Genomic DNA, 27,530 nt, shown 5'->3' on the forward strand with positions numbered 1-27,530 from the left:
CACAACAAGCTGATTATATTAGGTGACTTTAACCTCTGGCCGAATGGCATTCTAGACACCGGACTGAACAATTTACTGCTCTCTTGTGAGAGTGTAGGCCTCCAACAACTAGTCAAGGAACCCACTCATAAAGCAGGGCATCGACTCGACCTCATCTTCTCTACCCCTCAGCTAGTACACCTGAGTGATATCCTGCCTATGGGCTGGACTGATCACTCCCTTCTTAAATTCTATATCACTAGTAAGGGGGACAGAAGGCAGGCTCACAGCACCCCCTCGGAATTCCTGTACAGAGATTGGAAAGCTCTGGAAAAACTGAGAACTACTGGTGCCGTTTTCCAAGTGGAGGACAGCTTCTATAATCCAGTAGAGGACAACTATGAGGCCCTCTGCACTAGGATATCCTCAACTACGAACTCCCATGTTCCCTTAAAAAATTGCAAGCCTAAGGGTAGAGCATCAGCCCCTTGGTACGACGATTCCCTGAAGGCCCTTAAACTAGCCTGCAAACAGGCTGAGAGGAAATGGAGGCAAGGGTACTCCAATACCAACAAACTAATTTGGAAAAACAAACTCCTGGAATATAAATCAGCAATTATTAAATGCAAATCCACCTACTTCTGCTCTACTATAGTTTCAGCCGCCAACAGCTCCAGAAGTATTTTCCAGATCCTTAACAACCTCACCCACCCTGACTGTGCCAAAAAAACTATCCCCCCCCACACAAGCACTTTGCGACAATCTCGCACTGTTTTTTAAGGACAAAATTGAGGCCAATATCCAAAACTTGAGCACCTCCCCCTCACTGGGCCGTCTCAACGGCCCCAGGTCTGATACCACCAACTATGACACGGTCAGCCCAGGGTGCCATCCCATGAACCGCTTGCGGGTATTCCCCCCCCATTTCTGAGGCGGATTTCGACAGCCTGGCTCGCGGAATCTCCTCGGGTTCCCCGCTCGACCCTTTACCCCCAAAAACCTGGAAGGCTTTCGGAGAGGAACTCTTCTGCACCCTTTGCAGGATCTGCAATCAATCCCTGCGCTGCAGACTTGTTCCGGCTCCCTGGAAACAGGCTCTCATTACCCCACTACTGAAGAAACCCTCCTTGAACCCCGAGTGCCTACAGAACTATCGGCCAATCTCCCTGTTGCCTTTCCCGGCAAAAATCGCCGAACGCTGGGTGAGCTCCTGTCTCTCCAAACACCTGGAGCAGAATCACATCCTGGACGAAATACAATTTGGTTTTCGTCCGGCCCATGGCACTGAAACAGCGGTTCTCACTGCCATGGAGGATCCCCGTATGCGTGCAGACAGGGGCCAGGCAGTAGCCCTGATCCTGCTGGACCTGTCTGCCGCATTCGATACGGTCAATCACGTGATTCTGATGAGGAGACTAAGGGAGGCGGGGGTGGACGGCACTGCACTACTCTGGTTTCACTCCTTCCTACGGGACAGGAAGCAGGCCGTCTCCCTTCCCCTGTTTCAATCTGCCTTCTCCCCGGTTTCCCATGGGGTGCCCCAAGGCTCGTCCATCAGCCCTATTTTATTTAACGTTTACCTCACACCTTTGATTACGTTAATAAAATCCCATCGGCTAAAAGCCATAAACTACGCTGATGACACTCAGCTCATCCTCTCATGGGAGGGTGAAGAATCGATCCCTCTGGAATCGTTTCACGATTGTCTGAGAGATACAGCGGGTTGGCTGCACGATAACTCCCTGCAATTTAACTCCTCCAAAACCGAGGTCTTGTTCTGTGCCGGAAGTCGGATCCCCCGCCTGTTCCCAGCCGAATTTTGGCCCCCGGAAACCTCGGATAAGCCACAACCGGTCACCTCCGTCCGCAACCTCGGTGTCATGATGGACAACAAACTTAGCATGGAGACGCAGGTCGCGAAAACAGTGTCCACCTACTCGGCCCTTCTGCGCTCCTTACACAAGATCATGCCACTTCTCCCCTCTCAGGCACGGGCATTAATAGTCAGGTGCACCATTCTCAGTCGCCTTGACTATTGCAATGCGATGCTGCTCGAGGCCCCAGCTGTACTACTAGATTGTCTCCAGAGAGTTCAAACAGCCGCTGCCAAACTGGCCCTCGGCTGTAATAGAAGATCCTCGGCCACAGCGGCATTGGCCGAGCTGCACCTGCTCCCTATGAAACAGCGAGTGGCTTTTAAATCACTCTGTCTCATTTTTAAGGCATTGCACGGAGTCGGGCCCAGCTCCCTGCAATCTATGTTCACCTGGTACTTCCCAACCAGAGCCCTCCGTTCATCCACAGCTCGCCTTGTCACAGTACCAAGATTCAACAAAGTCATGACCGGAGGAAGATCCTTCAGAGTTGCAGCCGCAAAACTGTGGAACAGCCTGCCCCTCGACATTCGCCAAACAACCGAACTTCTTCCTTTCAGAAAGCGGATCAAAACCTGGCTTTTCCCCAAACTTTAAGTCTGGTACCTCGCTCGGTTGCCCCCAATGCCTTCCACCTTAGGAGTTATTTCTACAGCGCCAGGATACCTGCAAGGTGACAGCTGCGCTATACAAATGTTTTAAATAATAAATTAAATAATAAATAAGAATGGCGCGGTCGCTGTCTAAACTTGGGATTATCGAGAGCTGGCGCACCAGGTGAAAGGCAGTAAGTGATATCCATATATAATCTAAGGTAGCCATGCGGGATGGAGATTTATGGGTGTATGCAGCTGGTTGATCAGAGGCTAATCTTCCGTTCAAAGTACGCAAGCCAGATTGATTTAATTTTGTTGCCAATTTTATTCCATTGGCTTCCTTCCGTTGGTACTGGGATTTAATCTCCTGGATTGCCCACTCGTCATTTACTGATGATATTTGAGAAGATTGGGTGGAATCAATGTCCATTAAATTTGTGTTAAAGTCACCCATTATCAGCCACGGGCCATTTGGGAATAGAGCTTCAAGGTTATTTATTATAGGGAGCAAATTGCTTAAAGTAGTCTCCCGTCAAATTTTTACGGGATGTAGGTAGACACAGCCGAGAATGATTTTTTGCTTTGATTTTCCCTTATTAAAGCTCTCGGTCTCAACGCTGATAAAAATGTAGTCACCTTCGCAGTTATAAAGTGTTTCTAATTTTACAACCAATGTATTCTTTACAGCGATCAACAACCCCCCAGATGCATGACCACCTACTGTGGACTGAGTAGCAAGGGATTCGACTACAGTAAAATCTTCCCAGGTGGTATTCTCCAGAGCCCAGGTCTCTTGAATGGCGAAGACGTCATCTGACTTCCGGGAGTCCGTAGTTAATCGACCTATTTTCTCTTTTGTTAGTCCCCTGATGTTCCAGGAACAGACATTTAAGCAGCAGGCTGTGTCATACTTTGATTTGCTTTCCTGTTGGATTATCTGTACATTACCCTAAGGCCTTGGAAAGCCACGAGCAATCTTGAGATTTATTTGATTTAAATACGCATTTACGTGGACCACCTGTTGTTGTGGCTATCACTTGAAGCGGTGTATCGATCCATGGTGCGGCCTTTGATTCTGGTCTATGGCCGCGTAGCAACGGGGGGAGCTGCCGTTTGCCCCCTTCCAAATTTAAATCGGAACTAATGTTGTTGTTGGTCAGTGGGAGTTCAGGGATGTTTTTTAGTAAGGTCGGATAATTGATGGTGGTATAAAAGCTAGCATGAATGCCCCATTCACTCAATTGCTTTGCGTTCTTCAATAGTGCGGCGGCCAGATCTGGGTTGGAAAAAGTTACCAGGGTTGACTCATTTTTCTGGCCCGAGGCAGGGTCCTTAAAGGCCACTGTTTCAATGTCCGCTGAGTTGACACTTTCTAAGCCAGAAAGGTGTTGACATAGCTTTAGAATATTTCCCCTGGAGGGGCGTGGCTAACAGCATGGCCGGGTAGGAAGTGCCGCTCCGGAGCTCCAGCCGTGCTGTCACAGAATCCGGCATCAAAATAATGCCCCAGGGCACCTAAAACATGAATCGGGAGCAATAACTCCCCCTGAGCCAGCGGGACTGTTCGCCTGGCGGAGGCGGGAGCGAATTCCGGGGATATTCCGACTTTTGCGGGAGGCTCGTGGAGCTCTCGTTCGGAGGTAAGATGGCGCCCGGGGCGACCGAGTCCTGAGCAACGGGAGAAGGGCCGCTGGTGAGCACCGGGGGTCGAGGAGAGCCTGCAGGCGGCGGCCGACGCCTGCGACTGGGCGAGAAAGTGAATTCGGAGACCCGGTGGAGGTGACCGCGGCAATACGGGACCGTCCGCCCTTTACAAATATGGTGGACGCCGAGCCTGAGCCCTGATCAGCGGGCGGGAGGACGCCGGAGTGCACCGGAGGCTGGTAGGAGGCGGCGAAGTGCTGGAGGCGCATGTGAAGGGGGCGAGGCAGTGAGCCTGAGCACCCGGCGAGAGTGTTAGTGTCACCTTGAGGCCGGTTACCCTTCACCAAGATGGCGGCCCGGGAACCTGAGCCCTGAACATCGGAGAGTGACTGCTGCAGAGCGTCAGGGGGGGGGGTGAGAAGCTGACGGCTGGCGGGAAGCACATGAACAGGTGGAGCTGGTGGGGGGCTCGCCTCACCCAGCTGCGGCCGCACACACCCTGGTGGAGGACTTTCCCCCCCCCCCCTCGGGGGACGACCCTCTGGCGCACCGGGGCCTGCTCCGGGGCCTCCGCTCCGGGAGGTAGCAGTGGCGTTCCATCTGAGACCTGCCCTGCCCCTTGGGGGATATCGGCCTGGACCGGGAGGCCGGCATTGGGGTCCACTTGTGCTGGTCGTTCACTGGGGGAAGCTGTGTGAGTCCCTGGGCAGTGGAGGCTGGAGGGGCCCAGGACTCCGTACTCTCAGATACCACCAATCGAAGGAAGGGAGTGAGACCCCCGTGGTATTGGGTATCCCTGACGGAGGGGGGGCTAACCCCGAAGACGCAGACAGCCATGGGCAAGAGAGATCCGCTACCCAAGACTCAGAAATTGGGGCCTATGGATAACTTTGCGGCACCGAGACACCAGATGGAGTCGCTACCAATGCCGCCTGGGGCGCGGTCCGACACGGCAATGCTGATGGAGGCCATCCAGGCCTCCAGGACAGATATCCAGGACTCAAGAGCGGCGCTGGAGGTCAAAATCGGGGAAGTGGGCTCTGAAGTGACATTGCTCCGGCAAGATTTCCGTAAGCTGTCCGACAGGGTGACGGCGAATAAAACGAGGATTGGCGAGACCGAGGATTCGGTCTCCACCCTGAAGCGAGACATGGCGGAACTGCAAGCCTCCCATCGTCAGCTGCTGTGGAAGGTGGACGACGCCGAAAACGGGGCGAGGCGCAACAACCTGCGCTTTGTGGGATTTAGAGAAGGAATCGAGGGGACGAGTATGACGTCGTTCCTCCGCAAGTGGCTGACAGAAACTTTCCCTGACGCGCAGTTCTCTCCATGCTTTATTATCGAACAAGCGCATAGGGCCCTCCTGGCAAAACCGCCTGAAGGGGCGAGACCGAGGCCGGTCATCGCCCGCTTCCTAAACTTCGCTGACAGAGACTTGATACTGCGAGAGGCAAGGAAACTGGGCGAGATCCGACTGGAAAACACGACGATAATGATTTTCCCTGATTATAGTCAAGAGGTGCAGAAGCAACGCCGCTCATTCGATGCAGTAAAGGCGAAACTAAGAACCCTGAATATCTCATATATGCTCCTCTTCCCCGCTAAACTTAAGGTACTTTACAAGGACAAGTCGATATTCTTCACACACCCGGATGATGCGTGGCAGTGGCTGGAAGAGAGCCCCATCCTTAACAGTAGGGAGACCGCCGGAAGAGAAGAGTTGGACAGATCAGTAAGGCAGAGATTTCAATGGGAACTGCCAAAGCCTCAGAGGCGTAAGTCATGGAGGGTGAAGAAACAGACACCGGCTACTCCTTACCGGGACCAGGGATCAGGAGACATGCGGCGCGGGAGGGCGTCATCGGCAGGAGACAATCCTGTGCCGGGCTCCAGATTCAGCTGTCTCCGGAATGATGTCCGCTCGCAAGGGGACGAAGAGGAGGACTTGGGGAACCATACATCTAGAGGATGGGGGAGGGGGGCCGGGCTCGGTCCACCCGCTGGTGGAGGCGATCCGACATTTGGAACATGATTCCTAGGGGCAGATCAGTGCTTCAGTAATGGACACGCAGGACTCCCGTTCTTGAATGGTGCACCTGGACAGAGGTGATGGCAGCATATCTTAGGGGAGCACGCAAGTTGGCACCCCCTTTTGTTATTTTCATTTTTTACTGTTTTTGGATTTTCTGAAGGGTGGGATGTGTGGGTGGGCGACGGGCCTACTCCTGCGGATAGTCTTGTCCTGTGTTAGGGTGCGACTGGATGGGGAGGGAGGCGGGGTGTGGGGTGGGAAGGGGGGTTTCCAAGTTGACTCAGGTTGGGGTTCGAGGGGGGAATGTTGGGGAAGGGGGGGGAAGGGAGGGGATGGGGCGGCAGCATACTTTGAACACGCTCACCATAAAGGTAGGCCAGAGAGCAACCCTGTACAGATGCAGCAAAGTAGTCGGGAAGTGGCAGGGCAACATGCTGAGAATTACCATGACTCTCGTACAAAGGGGATTGCCATAGTACAAATAATGGAGTGTCCGCTCTCGAGACAATATTTGGGGCTCAAATGACGCATTCACTAGATACAGCAGGTTTGGGGGAGAGAGGGGTTAGTATCCTGTCTTGGAACGTTAATGGGCTAGGAGCTAAGATCAAGAGAGGGCTAGTGAATGCCTACATCAAAAGAGTAGACCCCGACATCACTCTCTTACAGTAAACTCACCTCAAGGGAACACAGTGTGTTTTCATTGCAAGGGGTCGATACAGAGTTCTGGCTCATGCAGGGTACACGTCCGATTCTAGAGGGGTAGCGGTCCTCATCAAAAAAACCTCCCCTTTTCATATAACTCGAACTTGGGCGGACCCATATGAAGGGGTGCAGGGCTCATGGAATAGGAACATATACACAATAATCTCAGTCTATGCCCCGCCCAAACTCTAGGCACGAACGCACAAGGCTATATCCACTATTCTGCTAGACACGGCGGACATGATCCAAGTGGTGGGGGGAGACTTCAATGACGTCATGGAAATACAACAAGACTGATCAGGGGGTACGGCTAGAGGGGAGGCACAGACAGCGCTTTCGCGCACGATGCATAATTTGGGACTGCTGGATGTGTGGCGGTGGCTCCACCCCTCCCAATCAGCTTACTCGTATTACTCCGAGGCACATAAGGTATTCTCGAGACTAGATTATGTCTTCATGTCCAGACAACACTTGAGAGGTACAGCTACTGCGGAGTACAGCGCCAGAGGTGTGTCCGATCGCTCGCCTCTGTTTGTACGAGTGGGAGGAGGTCGGGGCGCGATGGATTCCTCCTGGCGCCTTGCGGCATGGGACCTGCAAAATGCATCTATAGTCAGGGGTCTCAGAGCAGACATCAAGGTCTACGTGGCCGAGAACGAGGGCTCGGTGGACTGCGGGGTCACATTCTGGGAAGCCCTAAAACCGGTTTTGAGAGACAGAATAGGAGGCAGGCTGAGGGAGGAAAGGCATAGGGGCCATGCCGAAGTTATGGCGGTGGAACGCACGGTGCTGGACCTGGAAAGGGAGTACCAACGCGAGAGACACTCGGAAACCCTTAGACAGCTGTTAGACGCCCAAAGGCGCTACAGAGAGTTGGTAACTAATGAGGCGAAAACGCAATCCCTGGCCACCCTCCACCGCCTCTATGACGTGGAACACAAGTCCGGCAAGCTACTGGCATGGCTCAGTAAAAAGGAGAGAGCGGCTAGATGGGTGGACACTATTAGGAACAGGGAGGGGGTACTAGTGTGTGCAGACGGGGAGATAACCAATGTTTTCGCCGCTCACTATGAAGGCTTCTATGCCGCGCAAGACTTGGGCACAAGCGACGAGGCATTGGCCTATATGTCTCGGACAGACATTCCGGTGCTGACTCCGGAAGCCGTAGCGGGTCTGGAGGCGGACATCTCGACAGAGGACATAACTGAAGCGATTGCAAAATTGAAACCGGGGAAAACACCGGGGGGCCAAGGCTTTCCCGCAGAATGTTTTAAGCGTGCGGCGGACCTCCTGTTCCGACACCTTAAGAGTCTCTACTTTGACGCATATCAGGAGGTGGAGCTACAGCCGGACCTCTCGATGGCCACGATAGTGCCAATCTATTAAGAAGGTAAGCCTCGGGAGGACTGTGCATCCTACCGCCCGATATCCCTCCTGAATATGGAGGTGAAGATCCTAGCGACAATCCTGGCAGGCCATCTGCGGTTGGCCATACCTGATCTCATACACCAGGACCAGTCCGGCTTCCTGCCGGATAGGGCGACAAAATTGAACCTGAGAAGGACACACAATTGGCTACAGGAGGGGAAGGAACGAGTTGAACCCCACTGGTTCCTCTCCCTTGACGCGGAGAAGGCCTTTGACGCCGTACACTGGCCTTTTCTTATGGCGGTGCTCCAGAAGTTTGGATTCGGCCCAAAATTCCAGAGGTGGGTTCAGCTCCTCTATACTACCCCTAGAGCGAGGGTGCGTGTGAATGGCAGACTGTCCCTAGAATTCCCGATACGGAGGGGCACCCAGCAGGGATGCCCCCTTTCTCCTCTGCTTTTTACACTCACCATCGAGATACTGGCAGCTAGGATCCATCAGAACGAGGACATAATGGGCTTTGTGAAGCCAGGCACCGATCTAGGCCAAGAAAAGATTTCGCTATATGCGGACGATGTCCTCCTCTACATTACTAGACCAGAGTCCACAGTCCCGGCGCTATTTCGAGAATTGGCGCTGTATGGCGGGAGAGCGGGTCATACCATAAATTGGCATAAGTCTATCCTGTACGACCCTGGGGTGCAGGACCGGTTGGGATGGCTGCCGAAGCGACTCCTGACTACCACTGAAGGCTTTCAATACCTCGGAGTATACATCACCTCGAATGTGGCTCTACCGTTCCGGAGGAATCTGGAGCGCATCATACTGAACGCAGTGGCTGACATGGACCGTTGGAGACAGCTCCCACTCACACTCTTGGGTAGAGCGGCCATGTATAAAATGATAATCCTTTCAAAATTTCTTTATGTGCGACAAAACGAGTATTATCCGATACCGGTTGCGGTGTTCAATAGGATCCATTCGGACCTGCGCACTTTTCTGTGGCTGGGTAAACAACTGCGGGTGGCCCTGACTACGCTCCAGAGGCATCAATACAGTAGGCATTTCGTTGCCTAACCTGGAGGCCTATTACTGGGCAGAGCATCTGACGCTGATCAATGCCTGGCTGCATACCCCTGCGGACCACCCGACGTATGCCTTGGAGAGGCATAAAATGTCACCTAAGAATCTACTAAGCTACCTATATGGTGGCACCGGACGGGCGCGGCTCCTCCCGGCAACGGTTCTGACCCTCACAGCCTGGACCAGCGCCACGAAACGTATGGGGTGGGAGAAGAAGCTTACACGGCAGACCCCGCTGTGGCACTGTCACTGGTTGACGGAGCTCAGCAAACTACGCAGATTCCAAAGATGGGACGATATAGGCATCTCCACTATAGGAGATGTGATTATTAAGGGGGAACTGAAGTCCTTCGGGGCCCTCCAGGGTGACTTCATCCTCCACGAATCGCAGCTCTTTAAATACCTACAGTTCCGCAACACGTGGAGGGCTCAGAAAGTACCGCTACAGGACATCCCGGAATACGCGCCGCTAGAGGGGCTCCTACTCCAAGAACAGATGGTGGGACAGGCGGTTTCCCTTACCTACAAGACTCTAACTAACAACATGTTCGGGGATTTGGCAAAGCTTAGAGGAGTGTGGGAGAGATGGAAGACCTGGATTGGGAGATGGTCCTGATGCACCCTAGGGAGGTGGCCATCAAATCGAGATTACGCCTCATACAACTTAACGTGTTACACAGAACGTACTATGACCGACAAGGTCTCCTACGTATGGGGAGGGTGGCAGACGCCCGTTGCCTCAGGTGCCTGCAGCAGGAGGGAGACTTCTTCCACACTATATGGGCATGTAATAGGATACAGATCTATTGGACACACATCTTCACTGAACTGGGAGGTTCTTAGGATCCCACTCCAACAGGAGCCTAAGTTGGCGTTGCTGGGTTTGACTACTGAGGTTGACCTCCCGCGACCACTCATCACATTCCTAGTGCTGGCACTGGTGGTTGCGAAACGGGACTTTGCAAAACACTGGGGAGCACAGGAGACACCAGACATAGAGGAATGGAAGAGGGGGCTGGACCTCTATATGGCAGCTGAAAGAGTAACCTACAAGGCCAGGGGATGCCTGAAAAAATTCCGCAGGGTCTGGGCTAAATGGCGATCCTACCATGGCTTAGACGGGGGGCTGGGAGGGAAGAGAGGTCTATGTTCTTTTATTCCCTGAGGGCAGAGAAGGGGGAGGGCCCGAGGGGTTCCAAGTTGTTTGCATAAGGGGTGCCCTGAGGCACCGACTGTGAGATGCATCATTTAGGGATTGATCTTTGGACACTCGAGGAGGTGGAGAGGGATATAGAAGTATAGTTGCTGCCTGAAATGACCAAATAGTTAAGCTGCTATAAGACATTGCAATGGATACATTTTCATGAAACAAGAGTTTTGAGGGGGGGGGGGAACGTAAAAGTGATGGCCATTTTGAATTGACAGTACGTGCAGTTTTCCTCGATTAGTTCTCTGGGCAGTAGTGATCTGACGACATGGAAGTGGAACGACGCCCGGCCCCCGGGATGTGGGCTGAATGGCTGTGTGAGGCATTGCCTGGTTAATTGATGCTTGGTTTTGTTATCCCTCAGACGAGGCACTGTACAGAATAACCTGCTTCCATCACAATAAAAATTAAAAAAAATAAAAATAGAATATTTCCCCTGTTTAGAATATCCCATTGACCCTGAGATTCATATTCCGGGCTTAGCAATACTTTTTTTTTTTTTGTGGCTGTATAGGTCGATATTCTTGGTTGTTAGTATTGTCTTTGCGTGATTGTGCCTGGTTGGGGCAACAGAATAGAAGATCTGTCGGGGGCTTTTCGATGCCTAAGTGCTCTAGGTTTTCTTGAGTAGTAGACTTTAAAATCGAAGCGCGGTTACTTGTTGGCAGATTGCTCGTAACAAGTTCTTGATTGGGGGGTGTCAATGTTGGAACCAGCGTTCTCTATTGTAACCCCATTGTCGATTAATTTTCCGTCAGTTCTTGGTAATGCAATTTCTACAATGGTAGATCTTTTTGTTTGTCCTAGGTATTCGATGGTAGATGTGCTTTTTGCACTAGCGACAGCAGAGGGGCTTTTAGTTGCTAATTCAATACAGTTCTCGTTTTGAATTGGATGATTACTACAAGATTTTTTATTATTTTTGCTGTTGGTAATTGTTTTGTTCTCCTTTGGGGCTATTAGTTTCTGCGCAGGATTTGGAGGTGATTTCATGTTTTCAGTGGTGTCTTTTCGCAAGTCTCTTGATTTTTCTGGCTCCTCCGCCTGTTTTGTAGGGGGGTCCCTAGTGTTTGTTCCAAGCCATTGCCGTAATGTGTTGCTTTTTTTTGTTGCTTTATTTAGTTTCTTCAGGTTTTTCTTGTTCTTTCTGGACATCTAGGTTCCTTCCTTTAGAATTTGTTTGGTCTCAATTAAAGGAATGGAAGAGCTTATTGTGGTAGATGGTTGATCAAGATGGGTATTTATTGTGGCATTAAGTCGTTGTTGATCCAGTTTTAAGGTATTATAATTATCACTAGGGCTGACTGAATTGTTGAGGTTTCATTTTGCTGTACGTGAAGTTTCTTGGGTTTGGTGTGGAGTTGGAGAGCTTGTTTTCAGTGGTATAGTTTGAGACTTTATCTTTAAATCTTCTATTAAAGTAGACATTATTTCGGGCAAGGACTCAAGTTTTTTTTATTAAAGGCTCACAGATACAGTTTGTCTGAGCATGATTAGGATGCGAGGTTGTACTTGCAGACAGTTCCTGGTTTGAATGTACTGCAGAGTTGAAATTTTTCCAGCATTTTTTTGAGCTCGTCGTATCAGTGAGTTTAGCTGTTCCAGTTTAGAGTCTATACCCGTTATGGAGTCTGCTAATAATTGCAAAATGATTATCTGTGTCTCCAATTTATCCGCGTGCATATGGGCAGCATTAGCCATAGAGTTCAGAGCTTGGTTAGTGGCTGCGAGAAGCATTTCAACTTTAGACGTTCCTGGACTAACTTGGGAAGACCCTTGTCTAAGGTCTGCCCGGTTGAGATTGTTTTCAATGGGATGATTACAGGCGAAAGACGAGTTGATAGAAAGGTGAGTTTGGTCTTTTTGAAGATTTTTGTTAGGGTCGTAATTGAGACAGTAGTCTTTAATTCCGGTTTTAGAGTTGTTAAAGATTGCAGGTGAAGCTATAGTAGGGCTTGCTTTGATCGACGCCTCGGGTGAGACAGTGTTGCTGAAGGGAGAGAAATGGGATACCCCATTAGGAATAGGGGTAGATGTTTGTGATAGAAAGTCAAAACTACGTTTTTGAGTGCAATCATTTGGTACGCCCTTAGGCAAATTTGTCATATTTTCATGTGGTAATAGGCTTTGTTGGGTTAAGATCTTTGATGATTGTGCTAAGTGACGTTAGATACCACCGTGAACCACAGTGGAGGACTTCAGAAAAGATGCAGCAGGCGCCGAATGTGCAAGAGTCCGGTGGAATCCAAGGGTGGATTCCCTGAAGAGAAGAACCTGTAAGCAGTGGGGACAGAGTCTATGCCACTCAGAAGTGACCAGGAGGCACAGAAGAGCAATGACCGAAGATGCAGGAGTGATGACGGTGACCTTGTTGCTGCAGTTGTGAGGACCAGCTGACGCTGTGGAAGACAAGGAGGCGTTCAAAAGTTGTCCCACGTTGTAAGTCGAGAACCACGGGGTCAGTGTCCGACAAGAGGACAAACCAGCCTCGGCAGCAGCAACAGACGTGAAAAGCATTGGGACCTGCAATATGCAAGAGACTCACCAAGTGCAGGAGAGTCCGAGCAGGTCTCGGGAAAGTAGGGGAGCCCACTGAAGCAAGAGCAGACCTTCGAGAGGATGCACGGGCCAAAGTCATAGGAGTCGCAAGAGGACCTCGAGTAGCTCACCAAAGATGAAGGCCTAAGGTGTAGAGGATGCGGTAAGGAAGAAGATCTTAGAAGAAGAGATGCTGGGGGATGGAGCTTCTTGTAGCCGAAAGATCTCCGGAGTGCAGAGCCAACAAGGATTAGCAATAGCATGTTGATGCGGTGCACAGAGGTTCTATCCCCGCGGTTCTGACGAGGGATACTGGCCCCAAAATTGCAGAGAGGACAGGTCAGGCCTCGAGGGACTTGTAGAATCACCAACTGAGTTGCTGAGCCTTTCGTAATCCGTGGGACATCAGGAGCAGCAGACCGGTCAGCTTCGTTGCGGTGCCTGCAGATGCAGGCAAGTGACTCTTTCACGCCAAGGGAGATTACTTTGGTTGCCTTGATGCTCACAGGTCTGTTGGAGATCCTGGATGAAGCACAGACAAAGACGATGAAGACGAATTGCAGAATAGCGAGACCAGAAGCAGCAGGAGTCTTACTTGCTGCAGTCTCGGTTCCAGGCGAAGTCCAAGTGTCCAGACGGTCGAAGAGTGACATGGTTTCAGGCTTGAGTCATGTCCCACTACGTATCTGATGACCCACCCACAGGTAAGCCCATGTATACCCTAGGAAAGTGGTTAGGATGGCTCAGGCACCCTCCCAGAGGAGGGGCAGGACGGAGGGGAGAATGCTCCCATGTCTTTTGTCCACTTCCGCACCAGAGCGGGCTACCAGAACTGGTTCTAACTAGAGTATGCAAGGAGGACACCAGACGTGCCCTTCAAAGCAGTCTGTGGGTGTTGGCAAGCGCACCCAGCCCAGCCCAATAGACTAAGTCCTGTCTGTGGGGTGGCCACACCTACCTGTGACAGGAAACCTATTGTTCTACCTTCCCCTGCTCTAGCTCAGCTCAGCAGCAGGAGGGCAGATTAGAGTCTAGGGTCGGCAGCAGCACTTGCGTGCTGGCAGATCCTGGAAGGTTGTTACCAGGAGTAAGGGGGGCTTCGCAGAGGAGCCCCCCTGTGAATGGAATCATACCACCAACACCGGTAATGGCATTGGGTATGATTTCAACATCTTTGATACCAAAAACGCCAAGGTTCGGCATAGTTACAATATAGTTAGCCATCGCATAATGACACATAGCCACTATATGTATAAAAATGGCAGACTACACTTACAAAGCCTGGAGATTCTATTCCGGGGTTTGTAGGGGTGTCCTGGCCATGCAGGGGTTTCCTCACACATATAACCATGCACCCTGCCTTCAGGATTAAAAGGCCTGCCTTATGGTTAACTTATAGGTTTTAAGTGCAGTTACCTCAGATATAAGGAAAAATATAACTTTCGTTAGTGGTGCCAGCACTAGCTAACACAGGCTGCAATGGCAAGCCTGTAGTCACAGTTTGAGTGGTCTCTCATGGGTGGCATAATACATGCTGCAGCCCATGGGACACCCCTGGTGTACTCATGCCCTGGGTAACTTAGTACCATATACCAGGGACTTACAAGGGTAACCCAGCAGCCAATTGTGGATGTTCCAAAGTATTTACCAGGTCACATTTACGGAGGAAGCACAGTGGCTGAGGTCCTGATTAGTAGGATCCCAGCCAGACTAGTCAAACAAACATACTGACACCAGCAAAAAGTGTGGGTAACCATGAAAGCAGATCCTACTTTCCCACAACTACCCCCGTATATGACCAAGTGTTCACCCATACTACCACAAAAGAGGGCACTTGGGGCCTCATTTGTGGCCCTGTAATTCCTTTGGGGTTTTCCTGGACTCTTTACACAGTGTATCTCTTTTTGGTCCACTATATAAAGAGCTAGCTTCCTACATCGGGACATCAGGATTAAAAGGCATCAACCTCCATGTTTGGGCCAGTAGCCCCTGCGTGCCCCGTGTCCCTATGAAAGGGTTTCAGGCAGAGGTTTTAAGAACTAGCCCATAAAAATAATAATTATACTCAAACAGTATAGGAATTAACAAAAAATGTCACTTACATTTTCAGGGCCTTTAGTTCCCATGTAGAAATGCACCATTGTTGATATTGCTTGCAAAGACAGCAAAAACTGACTCTAAAAACAAACAAGCCTTGTATTACTTTTAAAATCTACAGCTATATTCACGAAAAGAGTTGTCATATACAGTATATGTATTTTCACGAAGAGCATTTGTTTAATTAATTTACCTCTTCTTCCCCCATTTTGGCAAACTCGTAAAGAAATGCAAAGTACTCAGTGAGGTGTTTGCTGTGAGGTTTGACACCATGCTCCATGATGGACAACAGAGTCTTTACAAAGCGGGTTACACAGGAGCGGCTGCCAATATCTTCCATAGGTCCATCTATGTCATCAGACCTGAAAGATTTAATTAAAAGATTTGATAAAACATTAAACCTGCAGAATGTCTTTTTCATTAAAATTTATTAAAAAATCCCTCATTATTATTCACCAGTAGATGTATCATAACTATAGGAAGCAGCTGCACAAGAAGTTACTTCCCAGATGCTGGGCAGGTTGCCTTAATTGAAACACAGTATTTTAAGGTTTTGTGGTGTTATACTAAGCTGAACCTGCCAGGTAAGAACAAGTTACCTACCTTCGATAATGCTTTAACTGGTAAAGACTATGTAGCTGCAGATTCCTTACCTTTGAATATCCCCTAACTGGATTTTCGGGCAGTCCGCCTGTGTGCCGGTAGGTGTCATCTTAAGGCATCCACGCCGGAAGCGACTTGTGCGGTGCCTATACAGGTGCTACCTCAACACGCTGATGTCAGTTACTTTCTCAACTTTCATGTCAGAAGCGTGCTGCCACGATGAGAACTGACCACTGCAATGGAAAAGACGAAGGCCCTGAAAAGGGGTTCTCGTATACCTGAACTGGATCACAGAGCGTTGAGAGTGAGCGGGTCAGTCAGGAATCTGCGGCTAGCTATAGAGTCTCTACCAAATAAAGCATTATTGCTCAACTAATAGAAACATCTAGCCACAGATTCCTTACCTTTGAATAGATACCCAAGCAATACCACCCCAGAGGTAGGTCTGCTAACCTGATTAAACAAAAAAGCGAGCAGAACTGCTGACATTGCGCATTCTCAGAAGTGGCAAACAGATCTAACCAAGGCTCTCCCCACTGTTGAAAGAGATCTTGCACCACCTCCGGATGGAGATGCAATACGTGGTCCGCTAGGTATCTGGGGCTGCGCTTGTCCATGCTGGCATTCAGAGATCCCAACGGATACTACACCACCAGGGATATGCCCAGACGTTCCCAGCCATGTCCAGATGCTCAGCATCTCTTAACGCACAAGTTAGTTACCTTCGCTAACGATATATCTGTAAGAAACAGTAGTTAGTATTAGATTCCTTACCTTAGAATATCCCCAGGCGTCAGACTAGATCATGAAACTTTTGCGTAGCAGTACCCTTGCGCGTCCGTTGTCGGCGTCGTTGGTGCCAGGATGAGTCGCCGGAGTACTTAGACGCCGCCCTCGCGTGCTGACATCAGTTCTTATACACAGCTTTTCCGCGGCAGAAACGCAGAGCCATGTTAAAAACCAACACTGGTGCCAAGCAACTAGGGCCCTGAAAGGGGTGAACCTTAACCCTAGATATCGGTTCGCAGAACGGGGAGGATGGGTGGGGCGGTAAGGAATCTAATACTAACTACTGTTTCTTACAGATATATTGTTACCGAAGGTAAGTAACTTGTGCATCTGAAAGAAACAGGTTAGTATTAGATTCATTACCTTAGAATAGATACCCCAGCAATACCAACCCCAGTGATAGGTCTGCGAACCAAAGATCACACCAGAAAGTCCTGGAGAACGGAAAGGCCGAAAAAGCCATCTCTCCGGACTTGGCTGTCCAGGCAGTAGTGTCTTGCGAACGTGTGCAGCGAGGCCCCCATAGCTGCCTGACAGATGTCCTGCAAGGGGACTCCCCGACCCAGGGCATTAGTAGCCGCCGTGGCCAGAGTGGAATGGGAACGTAGCCCCACAGGAGGCTCCTTTCTAGCCAGAGAGTAAGAAGTCTTGATGCACAAGACGACCCATCTAGAAATGGTTCGCTTGTGCACCGCCCGACCCTTCTTAGCACCCACGTAACCAACAAAGAGTTGGTCATCCACCCGGAACTGGCGTTTGCGATCCAGATAGACTGAGAGCACACATTTTGGGTCCAGACGGTGGAGCCTCTCCATCTTTCGAGGGATGCGGAGGCGGAAAGAAGGTAGGCAAGGTGATGGCCTGCCCGATGTGGAAGGCTGTGACTACCTTGGGCAGGCAAGAGGGTCGCGTCCGCAACACAACTTTGTCCGGATGGACAGAAAGGAAAGGAGGTTTAGAAGAAAGAGCCTGGATCTCACTCACTCTCTTGGCAGAGGTGATGGCAACCAGGAATGCAGTCTTAAGAGTAAGGAGACAAAGAGGACAATTATGAAGTGGCTCGAAGGGAGCACACATCAGATAAGTCAGAACAAGGTTCAAGTCCCACTGAAACATCACGAAAGGAACAGGAGGGAACATATGAGTGATGCCCTTCAAAAATCTATTTACAACTGGGGACTTGAACAAAGAGGGCTGATCAGGAAGCCTTAAGAAGGCGGAAATGGCAGAGAGAAGCACTTCAGAGTGCCCAGAGCAGAGCCCTGCTGGGCAAGAGAAAGAAGAAAGAGGAGAACCTCTGAAAGAGGGGCATAAAGGGGATCCACAGCCTTTGCTGTGCACCATGCCGCAAATTTGTTCCACCTGCAGGCGTATACCGATTTTGTGGAGGGACGCCTGGATGCCAGAATCTCATTACAGACTTCAGGAGGCAAGTAAAATGGCCTCAACTGCCGCTGCTCAATCTTCACGCATGTAAGTGGAGACTGGACAGGTTCGGGTGGAGGACTGTCCCCTGCTGCTGCGACAGAATTGGGGGATCGACAGACTTGCTGAGTAGCTCGGGATACCAGTATCTTCGTGCCCAGTCCGGAGCCACAAGGATGGCTTGGGCCCAGTCGCGCCTGATCTTCTTCAGCACTCTGGGCAGAAGTAGTATAGGCGGAAAGGCGTACAACAGACTGCAGCTCCACTTGCGACGAAAAGCGTCTCCGAGCGAGTGCCGCCTTGGAAATTCCAACGCGCAGAACTGATGACATTGCGCGTTCTCTTCTGTGGCGAATAGATCTAACCAAGGCTCTCCCCACTGCTGAAAGAGGCCTTGAGCCACGTCCGAGTTCAGACGCCATCCGTAATCCATCATGCACCGACGGCTGAGTTAGTCCGCCCTGGCGTTCAGGGAACCTGCCAGGTGTTGAACCACCAGGGGTCATGCCCTGATGTTCCAGCCACTGCCAGAGGCGCAGAGCCTCCTGGTATAGGGTCCACGACCCCACCCCGCCCTGTTAGTTGCAGTACCACATGGCGGTGGTGTTGTCCGTGAACACCTGCACTACACTCCCCCGGACAGAGGGGAGGAATGCCTTCAGTGCAAGCCGGATCGCCCGCAGCTCCAGAAGGTTGATGTGGAGCCGGGACTCCGCTGGAGACCAGAGGCCTCTGATCTCCGCCTCTCCCATGTGGCCTCCCCAGCCCTGGAGGGACGCGTCCGTCACAACTACGTGCTCCGGTTGGGGTAGGGAGAAGGATCTGCCACTGACCCAATCGCGGTACGTGAGCCACAACTGCAACTGTCTTGCAGTGCCCTTCGAGATCAAGACATGGTCGGACAAGTTGCCCTGATGCTGGGCCCACTGAAACTTCAGGTCCCACTGCAGAGCCTGCCTCTACCACCTGGTGTGATGCACCAGAAGGATGCCGGAGGCCATCAGCCCCAGAAGCCGCAGCGTCAACCTGACCGAGATCCGGGATGTTAGAAATGGGGATTTCTGGTTGGCTAAGGCTTACGCCAAAGCCAGGGAGAAACCACCACTCTAGTCAGGGCAAGGAAGTCACCTGCCAAAGATAACCCCTGCTCACTCCCTTGGTACCTTGGCACGAGCAGTCAGGCTTATCCCGGAGTGAGGTGTAAAGCGTTTGCACTCGCACCTAGCAACAACACCCAAGGCCCACCACAAAGGAAACTCCACACAAGGTTATATATATAAATAGCCTTTGTATTATACCAAACACATTAGACATTAAAAACCCAATTTACACTGTGCCACTGGCACGGGCGGAATTTAAAGGGGATTATATACACAGGACAAAGCCACATGGACCACTGTCAGGAATAAGCACTTGGTAGAACTAGCACTTAGTAGAAATAGCACTTTGTAGGAATAACACTTAGAACATAGAATAATTGTAGCACCAAATAGCAACTGTAGCACACAACCAGTAACCACTGGTAAAAGGTAAGTACACACTACGCAATCCTAACAACCTTAGGCAAATATCACATAGGGAACCATGAACTCACTAATAGAACCGGTATTCGGAAAAACAACCTCCTAAGTATACACATACATTTAGAAGCATAGGCAAAAAGGCATTACACATGATGCAGAAAGCACAGTAGGCAAGTATCACATTTGCGAAAAAATCCCATGAGGCAAAAACATGTACTCCACGCAAGGCCAACTTGGCCTCTCAGGGGCTTAAACGCCCTGTGTCCAGCAAAGTCTAGGCAGGCTGCGCAGGCAGCAAAACAGAAGGGTGCGCAAGGGTTCCTGGGCTAAACGAAGCAGCTGCCCACTAAGTGCTGGGCAGCTGGAGAACTGAGCCTGGCACCAGCGTGCCTCCTGGCTCTTCGGGGGCTCTCGGTAAATAACTGTGCCCAAGAACAACGTGGGAGCCTGGCAGGCTCTAGGGATAAAACAACTGCGCCCTCAGGAGCCTCGTGGCTCTAAAAACAAAATGTCCCTTTTGAGCCTCGAGGGCTCGATAAACAGATATGGCCCCCTTGGAGCCTCGTGGGCTCGACGTAAATGCTGCCCACTGGGGGAGCGGCCCGCTGCCAACCGGGGCCGCTCTACCCTCAGAAATGCCCCCAAACTGGTGGAGCCTGTCGGGCTCGAACAACAATGCTGCCACTTACGTTGGAGCCGTGGGGCTCTGAACAACTACCCCCTTCGTTGGAGTCCCGCTCGGGGGACTGGAAATACCAAAATGCCCTCTTGCAGATGGAGCCTCGGGGGCTCTAAATCACAAAATGTCCCCACATATTGGGGCGGGCCCCTGCCTCGAGACGCCCGCACTCGCCGGTCGTGCTGGACTCCTCTGGTGGTCCTCTGGACGGCTCTTTCTCCTTTGAGCAGCACCCGGGCTCTCCTTTGCCAGCGCTGCTCCTGGGGCGTGTGCGTGCTGACTTCCGCCAGTGATTTCCGGCACTGCTCACCTTGCGCCAGGCGGGGCTCTCCCGTTCCTCAGGGGAGCCCTGCTCGAGCCGGCGCTGGCGTCCTCTTTTCTCTTCTCTCTCGCACTGGAGCGCGGGGTGGGCTCCCGTCAGCTTCCGATTTTGGAACACTACTTCCGGGTCGCACTAGGCAGCGGCCCGGAAGTAATTCTTCTCAAGTCTCGGGCCGCGGCGGTTCAACACCGGGTAAGCACCCTGTAGGAGAGTAGGGTCTGCAATCCTATGATCACCCCCGATTTTTGCTTTTTGCTTCACTGGTTTACGACTTTCCCAGGCTTCGGGCCTGCTAATCAGACCCACAGCCTAGCTGTTCTCTCTCTAAATTGACACATGTACCTTAGGTGCATTTATCAATTGGTACTGGGCCACCTTATCAGTCCCTGTACCCAGGGCATAGGTGTACCCAGGGCCTACCAGGGGCCGCAGCATGTATTATGCCACCCCTGGCTGGCCATCTAAATCTGACACAACTGGCTGCACGACAGCTGGGGCAAGGTGGTGTAATCACCCTTTGCTTTAGATATAGTATACCTATATCTAACCCTAAAATGGACACATGTATTCCTATCAGTCACTCCTATGGCAGGCCTTATCAATCCTGAAGGCAGAGTGCTTGGAATTATGTGAGATGGTGCTCTGGCATGAGCTGAGCCCGTTTGCAGCTTGCGGAACCAAGTCCTAATAGCTGTTCCATGATAACGCGTACCATATACTCTTAAGTGCATTATAATCCTCGCGGTTATTTGCCAACTCTGGTATCGCTTTATCAAAACATGTCGAGTAAGGTGTCATACGAATTGGAATACTAACCCCTCGCCAATTCTGGCGACGGGGTTAGCATTCCACCCTTCTAGAGGGACACAACATGTATGTAACTGTGAACCCCGGTTAAAGTTAACTCGAGCCTCAGCATCACAAAATGGATGCTGCCAGCACAGACACAAGTCTGACCTCCTGCTGCTGGGAGTCCTTCCAGCGAGGAGAGCTTGGACAAAGGGTTTCCTGTCAGGGGCGGTGCTAGCACCATCCCAGACAGGGTTTTGTGTATCCCAGGTAGGCAGGGCTGAGAGGAAGGTGACTGCAAGTGGCACCCGGTGCTCACTGTGCATATGCCGGCTTGAACCAGTTCCAGGGGCACACCAGCCCTTGAGCTGAGGAAAGTCCGGACAAAGGGAGAGGGGTGTAACCACCCCCCTTCCTGGTCCCACCCATGGGCAGGACCTAGTCATGTGCCAGCCCCTTTCTTTAGTATAAAGGTTGCAGCTGACCTCCTTCCTAAATTGGATAATTCTGAATCCTGACGTCTTTCCACGAAAGAACTCTTGAACATTTCTGAAGACTCTCCCTTGTGGCTAAGGAGCAGCCACCCTGCACCAGCGGGCACCATCTAAGCGCATGCGGATTGCTGTAAGTCCATCCTCCGGATCAAGACTGCCCAGCTCGACGAGACCCGGATTCCCTGGCACCTCTGACCTCTACCTGCATCATCAGCCCAGCTGAGATTCGTGGGTGTGACGAGACCTGAAGGGACCGACCATCTTCAAAACTGCACAACGCTTATCCAGCACGACCGCAGAGGGATCCTCGAGTGAGTGCTTTGGGGTTTGAGAAGCCCTAACCCTGAGCAGCTCCAGCACCGAAGTCCAGCCCGCTAGCATCCACGAGATCTGCGTGGGGCCCCTTCTGCTCTTTGCTGCTCACCGCGTTGTCCGGCCACTTGCCTGCTGGCTTGTAGCCCTCCTGACGACGAACCACGACACTCCCATCGCTGGTCTGGTTGCTCCAGACTGGCCCTTGCTCCCCTCCAAAAGAGGAGCACCACGGACCCTCCTGGTCCACTCCAGACGCCATCTTGAGTCCACCGTGTGGGCTTGCCTTTGCCAAGGCTTGTTGCTCCAATCCTGGTTTCAGCAGTGCCGACAGCAGACACCTTCGTGGGACAGCTCGCACCTCCATCCTGGTCGCCGACAACGCCTCCTGTTTCGAGAGACTGCAGAGCCCAGCGTCGCCCACTCACCTGGTCGAGGTGACTTCATCCGGTGCCATCCTGGTGTCCCCCTAATCACTGGCTAGTGATTTAGAACTGAGTCCCCTCTGCTTTCAGGTCATCTTCAACTCCGATCCAGGCTTGGATCCCATCGAACTTTATCACTGGTCGCCTGCCAGCAACTTCTTCTTTCAGGCTCCATAGACTGTAACGAGGATTCCCGACGTCTTTTGAACCCTATGCAGCCGCAGCCCCTGGGCTAGGTAACCTGAGCATTTCGGTGCTCCAACGTAGGTTCACTATCTAAGTGTCCAGATCCTTTTTCGTTTTCAGCCTATCTAGTCGGATTCGTCCGATAACTGTAACTTTACGAGATACTAGTATCCATAGACTTTGTCCCACATCCCGCGTGAGAGTGCACACTCTGCACCCGATCTCCCTAGGCCTCCTGCTCCTAACCTGAAGGTTCAGTAGTGTAGTCCTAGCAATCCTGAAGCCTCTGGATCTAATTACTTACCTGCTAGTATTTTGCATTCCACTTTTGTAGTATATGGTTTTTCGTGCCCCTCAGGCATTTGTGTAAATTGTGCAACTTGAAGTATTTTCTTAAGAGTTTTGTTATGTGCTTAGCTCCCTGACTCATAAAGAGATCAGGGTAGACTTGTTATAAATAAATAACCTTTTATTTTCATAACAACTTGTGTGGTGTCCTTTCACTTGGTGTTCAAGGGGTATATGTGATGGTATAACAGCTGGCTTAACACGCCCTCTGGAGTTTAGCCTAAAGACTGCTCTTGTCCATGCTACTAGGATAGCTGGTCTATAAGGTTGACTTACAACCAATCATCAATAAGGGTCGTTTGGAATGATACATAGTGATCACTAGAATAGTGAGCACTGCATATCAGGCCAACTTCTCACACACCCGGTTTAAAATACAGAGACCACACTGGTACAAGGTCCTTGGCGGGATGGGCACCCGATAGGACCATAAACCGGCAAAATTGTGGGGCAAAATGCAGGTTGGGCACCTTCTTTGCTTGAAAATCAGCAACAGGGGATCCCCACGCTGGGGAATCCCTCAGGACTGGAATCGCAGCTCTGTGCTGCTGTTTCTAAACATGGAAGCACTGCTCAGGGAAGCACAGCGCTCCCCAGCACCATAACCAAGCGCTCCCAGGCGCTAGATGCGCAAAGGTCCAGGGCAAGTCCTTTAGAAAGGCAGGGGGGCAGAGGCTGGGCCCAGGGGCCAGCTCACAGGGCCCCCCAGGCAGGGAGGCAGTCCCCAGTGGCCGTCCTCCTGGCGCCCAGCAGCAGCAGGCCCCCCTCAAGCTTGGATCAGGAACAGAACATTTTGCAAGGGGTCACAGCCCCCTTTTATACACATAAATCCTTTGTCAAGGCTGCAGGGTGGGGGAAGACCAGTCGCAGATGGTTTTGGAGCACTCTGTTGTGCTCAGCCCCTCTACCCATTCACAGGACAGGCTAGGGACATCAGTCTCACCACAGGGGGCGGAGCCAGCATTGTGGAGGGAAAGCCCAGCCCTATTCAGGTCCCAGGTGCACTCCTCCCTCCCATCAATATGCAGATCTCTCCACTCACCACCGGGGCAGACCCATCCTGACTCCTGGAGCCTGGCACACCAGACAGCTCCAGCCAATCACAAGCCAGGCAGTCATTTCACCTTTATTACACAGACATGCCAACTTCTAGAAGTGGCACTTCCACACTAGACACATTGAAGCAGCAAACATCATCACGCAGCATTTACTCTCACGAGTCTGCACATACCAAACTCGACCCTGCACTCCCCACACATCAGGAACTAACATGGACACATACAATCCCCATGCATTCCTATGGGAGGGCAGGCAAATCTCACCACACGCATTTAGAGTGCGCACAAACTTTACACTGGGACACAGTGAAAGTGCGCAGAAGCCGAAAACAACTAACACCAAGTCACATATCAAAGCAAAAAGTTTAGGGGTGAACGTGCCAGAAGGGCCAAGTCCAACACGGGATAACGGCTGAAAGATCGGAATCAGAGCCTGAATATCCCAAACCCGCTGTTCGGGAGGACAAACCCGAAACTGCGCCGAGACTAGAACCACTCCGATGAAGAGGAGCTTCTGAGAGGGACACAAGTGTGACTTCGGCACATTGATGGAGAACCCCAGCAGATGCAGGAGGTCGGCCGTAGTCTGCAGGTGGCGGACGACTGTATGGGGCATGCCCGCCTTCAACAACCAGTCGTTGAGGTAGGGGAAGACTGAAACCCCAAACCTGCGCAGATGAGCTGCGACCACCGCCATCACTTTCGTGAACACCCGTGGGGCGCTGGTAAGGCCGAAGGGGAGCACGGTAAACTGAAAGTGCTCGCGGCCTACCGTGAACAGCAGGTAATGCCAGTGGGCCGGCAGGACGGGGATGTGAAAATAAGCGTCCAACGCTACCATCCAGTCTCCGGGTCCAGGGCAGCTAAGACCTGAGCCAATGTCAGCATCTTGAACTTCTCCTTCGGGAGGAAGCCGTTGATGTTCAGCAGGTCGAAGATAGGGCGTAGGCCCCCTTTGCCCTTCTTGGGAACCAGAAAGTAGTGGGAGTAGCAACCGCACCCTACTTCTGGCCCAGAAAAGTGCTCAATGGCCCCCTTGGCCAAGAGGGCCTTAACTTCCTCTCGCAGAAGACTCAAGTGATCCCCTGACAAGCGATGGTCTGCGGTGGCATGGCTGGAGGGGTTGCCTCGAAGGGGAGGGAATAGCCCCTTCGGACGATTTGCAGCACCCACCTGTCCGATGTAACGGTGCGCCCATGAAGGAGGTGATGGCGAACCTTGCCCCCCACTGGCGTCACATGGGCCTGAAATCTCGGACTAGGAGGGTTTCGAGGTGGATGCTGCAGGTGTGGACTGACCTCGCCATTGTCCCCGACCGCCGCCACAGCGGTTACCACGTCCGCCACCACGCTGGATGTTAGTCTGCGGGCCGTGGCTGGCAGGACGTGTGGGGGCGCCCCTTCCTTGGCCACGAAAGGCAACAGATTTCTGGCGCGGGCCGAGAGGCCCAAGGACTTGGCCGTAGCCCTGGAGTCCTTAAAGCGCTCAAGTGCACTGTCTGCCTTGTCGCCAAAGAGGCAACGGCCATCAAACAGCATGTCCATAAGGGTGTTTTGGACATCAGCCAAAAAGTTGGCAGACCTCAGTCAGGCGTGGTGACGAATCGCCACCGTCGTTGCCATCGCCCTGAACAGCGAGTCTGTGGTATCCAGCCTATACTGGATGGAATACTGTGCTGCATCTCGACCCTCCACAAGGGCTTGGGTGATTTTAGTCCGGACCCCCTCCGGACATTGTGGCAGCACGTCCACGACCGTGTCCCACAGAGAGTGGGTGTAACGGCCCAAGAGGCACGCTGTGTTCACCGACCGCATCCCCAAACTAAGGGAGGAGAACATCTTTTTACCATACTGTTCGTACCTCTTGGATTCCCGATCGGGGGGAGCCGTCGGGAATGCGGTCAGGGAGTTAGAGTCCTGGATGACCAGGCGCTCGGGGGTGGGGTGGGTGGACAGGAATCAAGGGTTGCTCGGAGCCGGGCGGTGGCGCCTGGCCACGTTCCTACCTACAGGCAGACCTGTAGCAGGCTTGGACCAAGTGCCCAGAAGAACGTCTGACAAGGCCTCATTAAACGGCAGCAGAGGCTCAGCCGAGCTTGCCTGCGGTTTAAGGACCTCAGTGAGGAGGTTAGTCCTCACGGCCGCGACGGGGAGCTCTAGGCCCAAGGCCTTGGCCTCCCGCGTCAGCACCACATTATAGGCAGCCCCCTTCTCCGTAGCCACGGTAGGAGGGGAGACAAAACCAGTGTCTGGCGAAGTGTTCAAACCACTGGCATCCCCTAGCTCACCTGCCCAGTCCGGATAAGACTGGCCCTCACGTGCCAGAGGGTCTACAGACACCTCCCAATCCGCCTCGCCACCCATCTCCTGGTACTCAGGGTCAAATGATGGGGCCTGATCATAGAAGAAAAAGTCTTCTCTCGACGTCGAATGTGGCGTCAAGCAGCGCCACTCCGGCGTCGGAACCGGGTCGAGGGGGGACCGGGGACGTCGTCGTCAGGGGACGGTGTCGGGGGGCGACACCCTGAAGGCCGGAGCCGGCGAGGTCGTAACGTCGACCTGCGATGACCTGGATCCGGAACCGGATCCAGCGGGGCCCTGCGGCGCCGGGGCCAAAGCACCCGACGGCACCGGGGCCGAAGCACCCGGCCCGCTTGGGCTCCCAGTCGGGTTGCGGGGCCCGAAGGCACAGCGGAATCCGACGGAGGAGTGAGCGACCTCATGGCCGTGAGGAAGGCATTGATCTCCTGTGGCGTCGCGTTCTGCCCAGGGACCGGCGGGTATGGAGCAGGCTGCGACGCCTGCGGCTCCGGCAGAGCACCCGCGTCGTGCGAGCGTCGGGGGGAGTTAGAAGAGCGATGTTGCTTCTTCGACTTCTTGTGCCTCGTACCTGAGGACTTGGAGCCCGAGGAGTGGTGTAGACACTCCGAGCTGTGATGACTTCGGGCCCGCGACCGGTCCCCCGACCGCCTTCCGGACCGGGACCTCGAACGGCGTGGGGCCTACTGCCGGAGCTCGTGGCGCTTGCGGGACCGCTCCGGCCTAGCCTTTGACGTCAAGGCCCGGCAGTCGGGGCACGACTTATTATCGTGGTCGGGCCCCAGGCAATGTAGACACCGGCGATGGGAGTCGGTTGCAGTCGACACAGGGATTGAACCCGGGCATCCCTACCGGCACCGTCAGAGTGGTTCGACTTCATAACAAAGATCAAAAATGATCGAAAAAGTTTAGTCAAAAATTGACTAAGGGTATTACTTTTTCCAGATCGGCACTTGCTGGCGCGGAAAAAAGAAGAACTGACGTCAGCGCGCGAGGGTGGCGTCTAAGTACTCCGGCGAAGTCATCCTGCCGCCAACGACGCCCACGACTGACGCAGAGCCGCAGACGACACCTACCGACGCGCAAGGGTACTGCTACGCAAAAGTTTACGGATCCAGTCTGACGCCTGGGGATAT

General features: G+C 52.4%; 1 protein-coding gene across 2 annotated transcripts in view; it reads right to left on the reverse strand.

Annotated features, from left to right (window-relative positions):
• USP34 (ubiquitin specific peptidase 34) overlaps positions 1-27,530 on the reverse strand; it is a 2,709,276-nt gene that overhangs the window by 606,118 nt on the left and 2,075,628 nt on the right. For both annotated transcript variants that reach the window (XM_086927486.1, XM_086927485.1), the window contains exons 59-60: positions 15,317-15,485; positions 15,129-15,203 (exon numbers count right to left, since the gene is read on the reverse strand). In XM_086927486.1, the coding sequence (XP_086783612.1) occupies positions 15,129-15,203; positions 15,317-15,485 (244 nt within the window). The remainder of the gene's footprint in view (positions 1-15,128; positions 15,204-15,316; positions 15,486-27,530) is intronic.

The sequence above is a fragment of the Lissotriton vulgaris genome, chromosome 6 (assembly GCF_964263255.1).
Source record: "Lissotriton vulgaris chromosome 6, aLisVul1.2, whole genome shotgun sequence".
Classification (NCBI taxonomy): Eukaryota; Metazoa; Chordata; class Amphibia; order Caudata; family Salamandridae; genus Lissotriton; species Lissotriton vulgaris.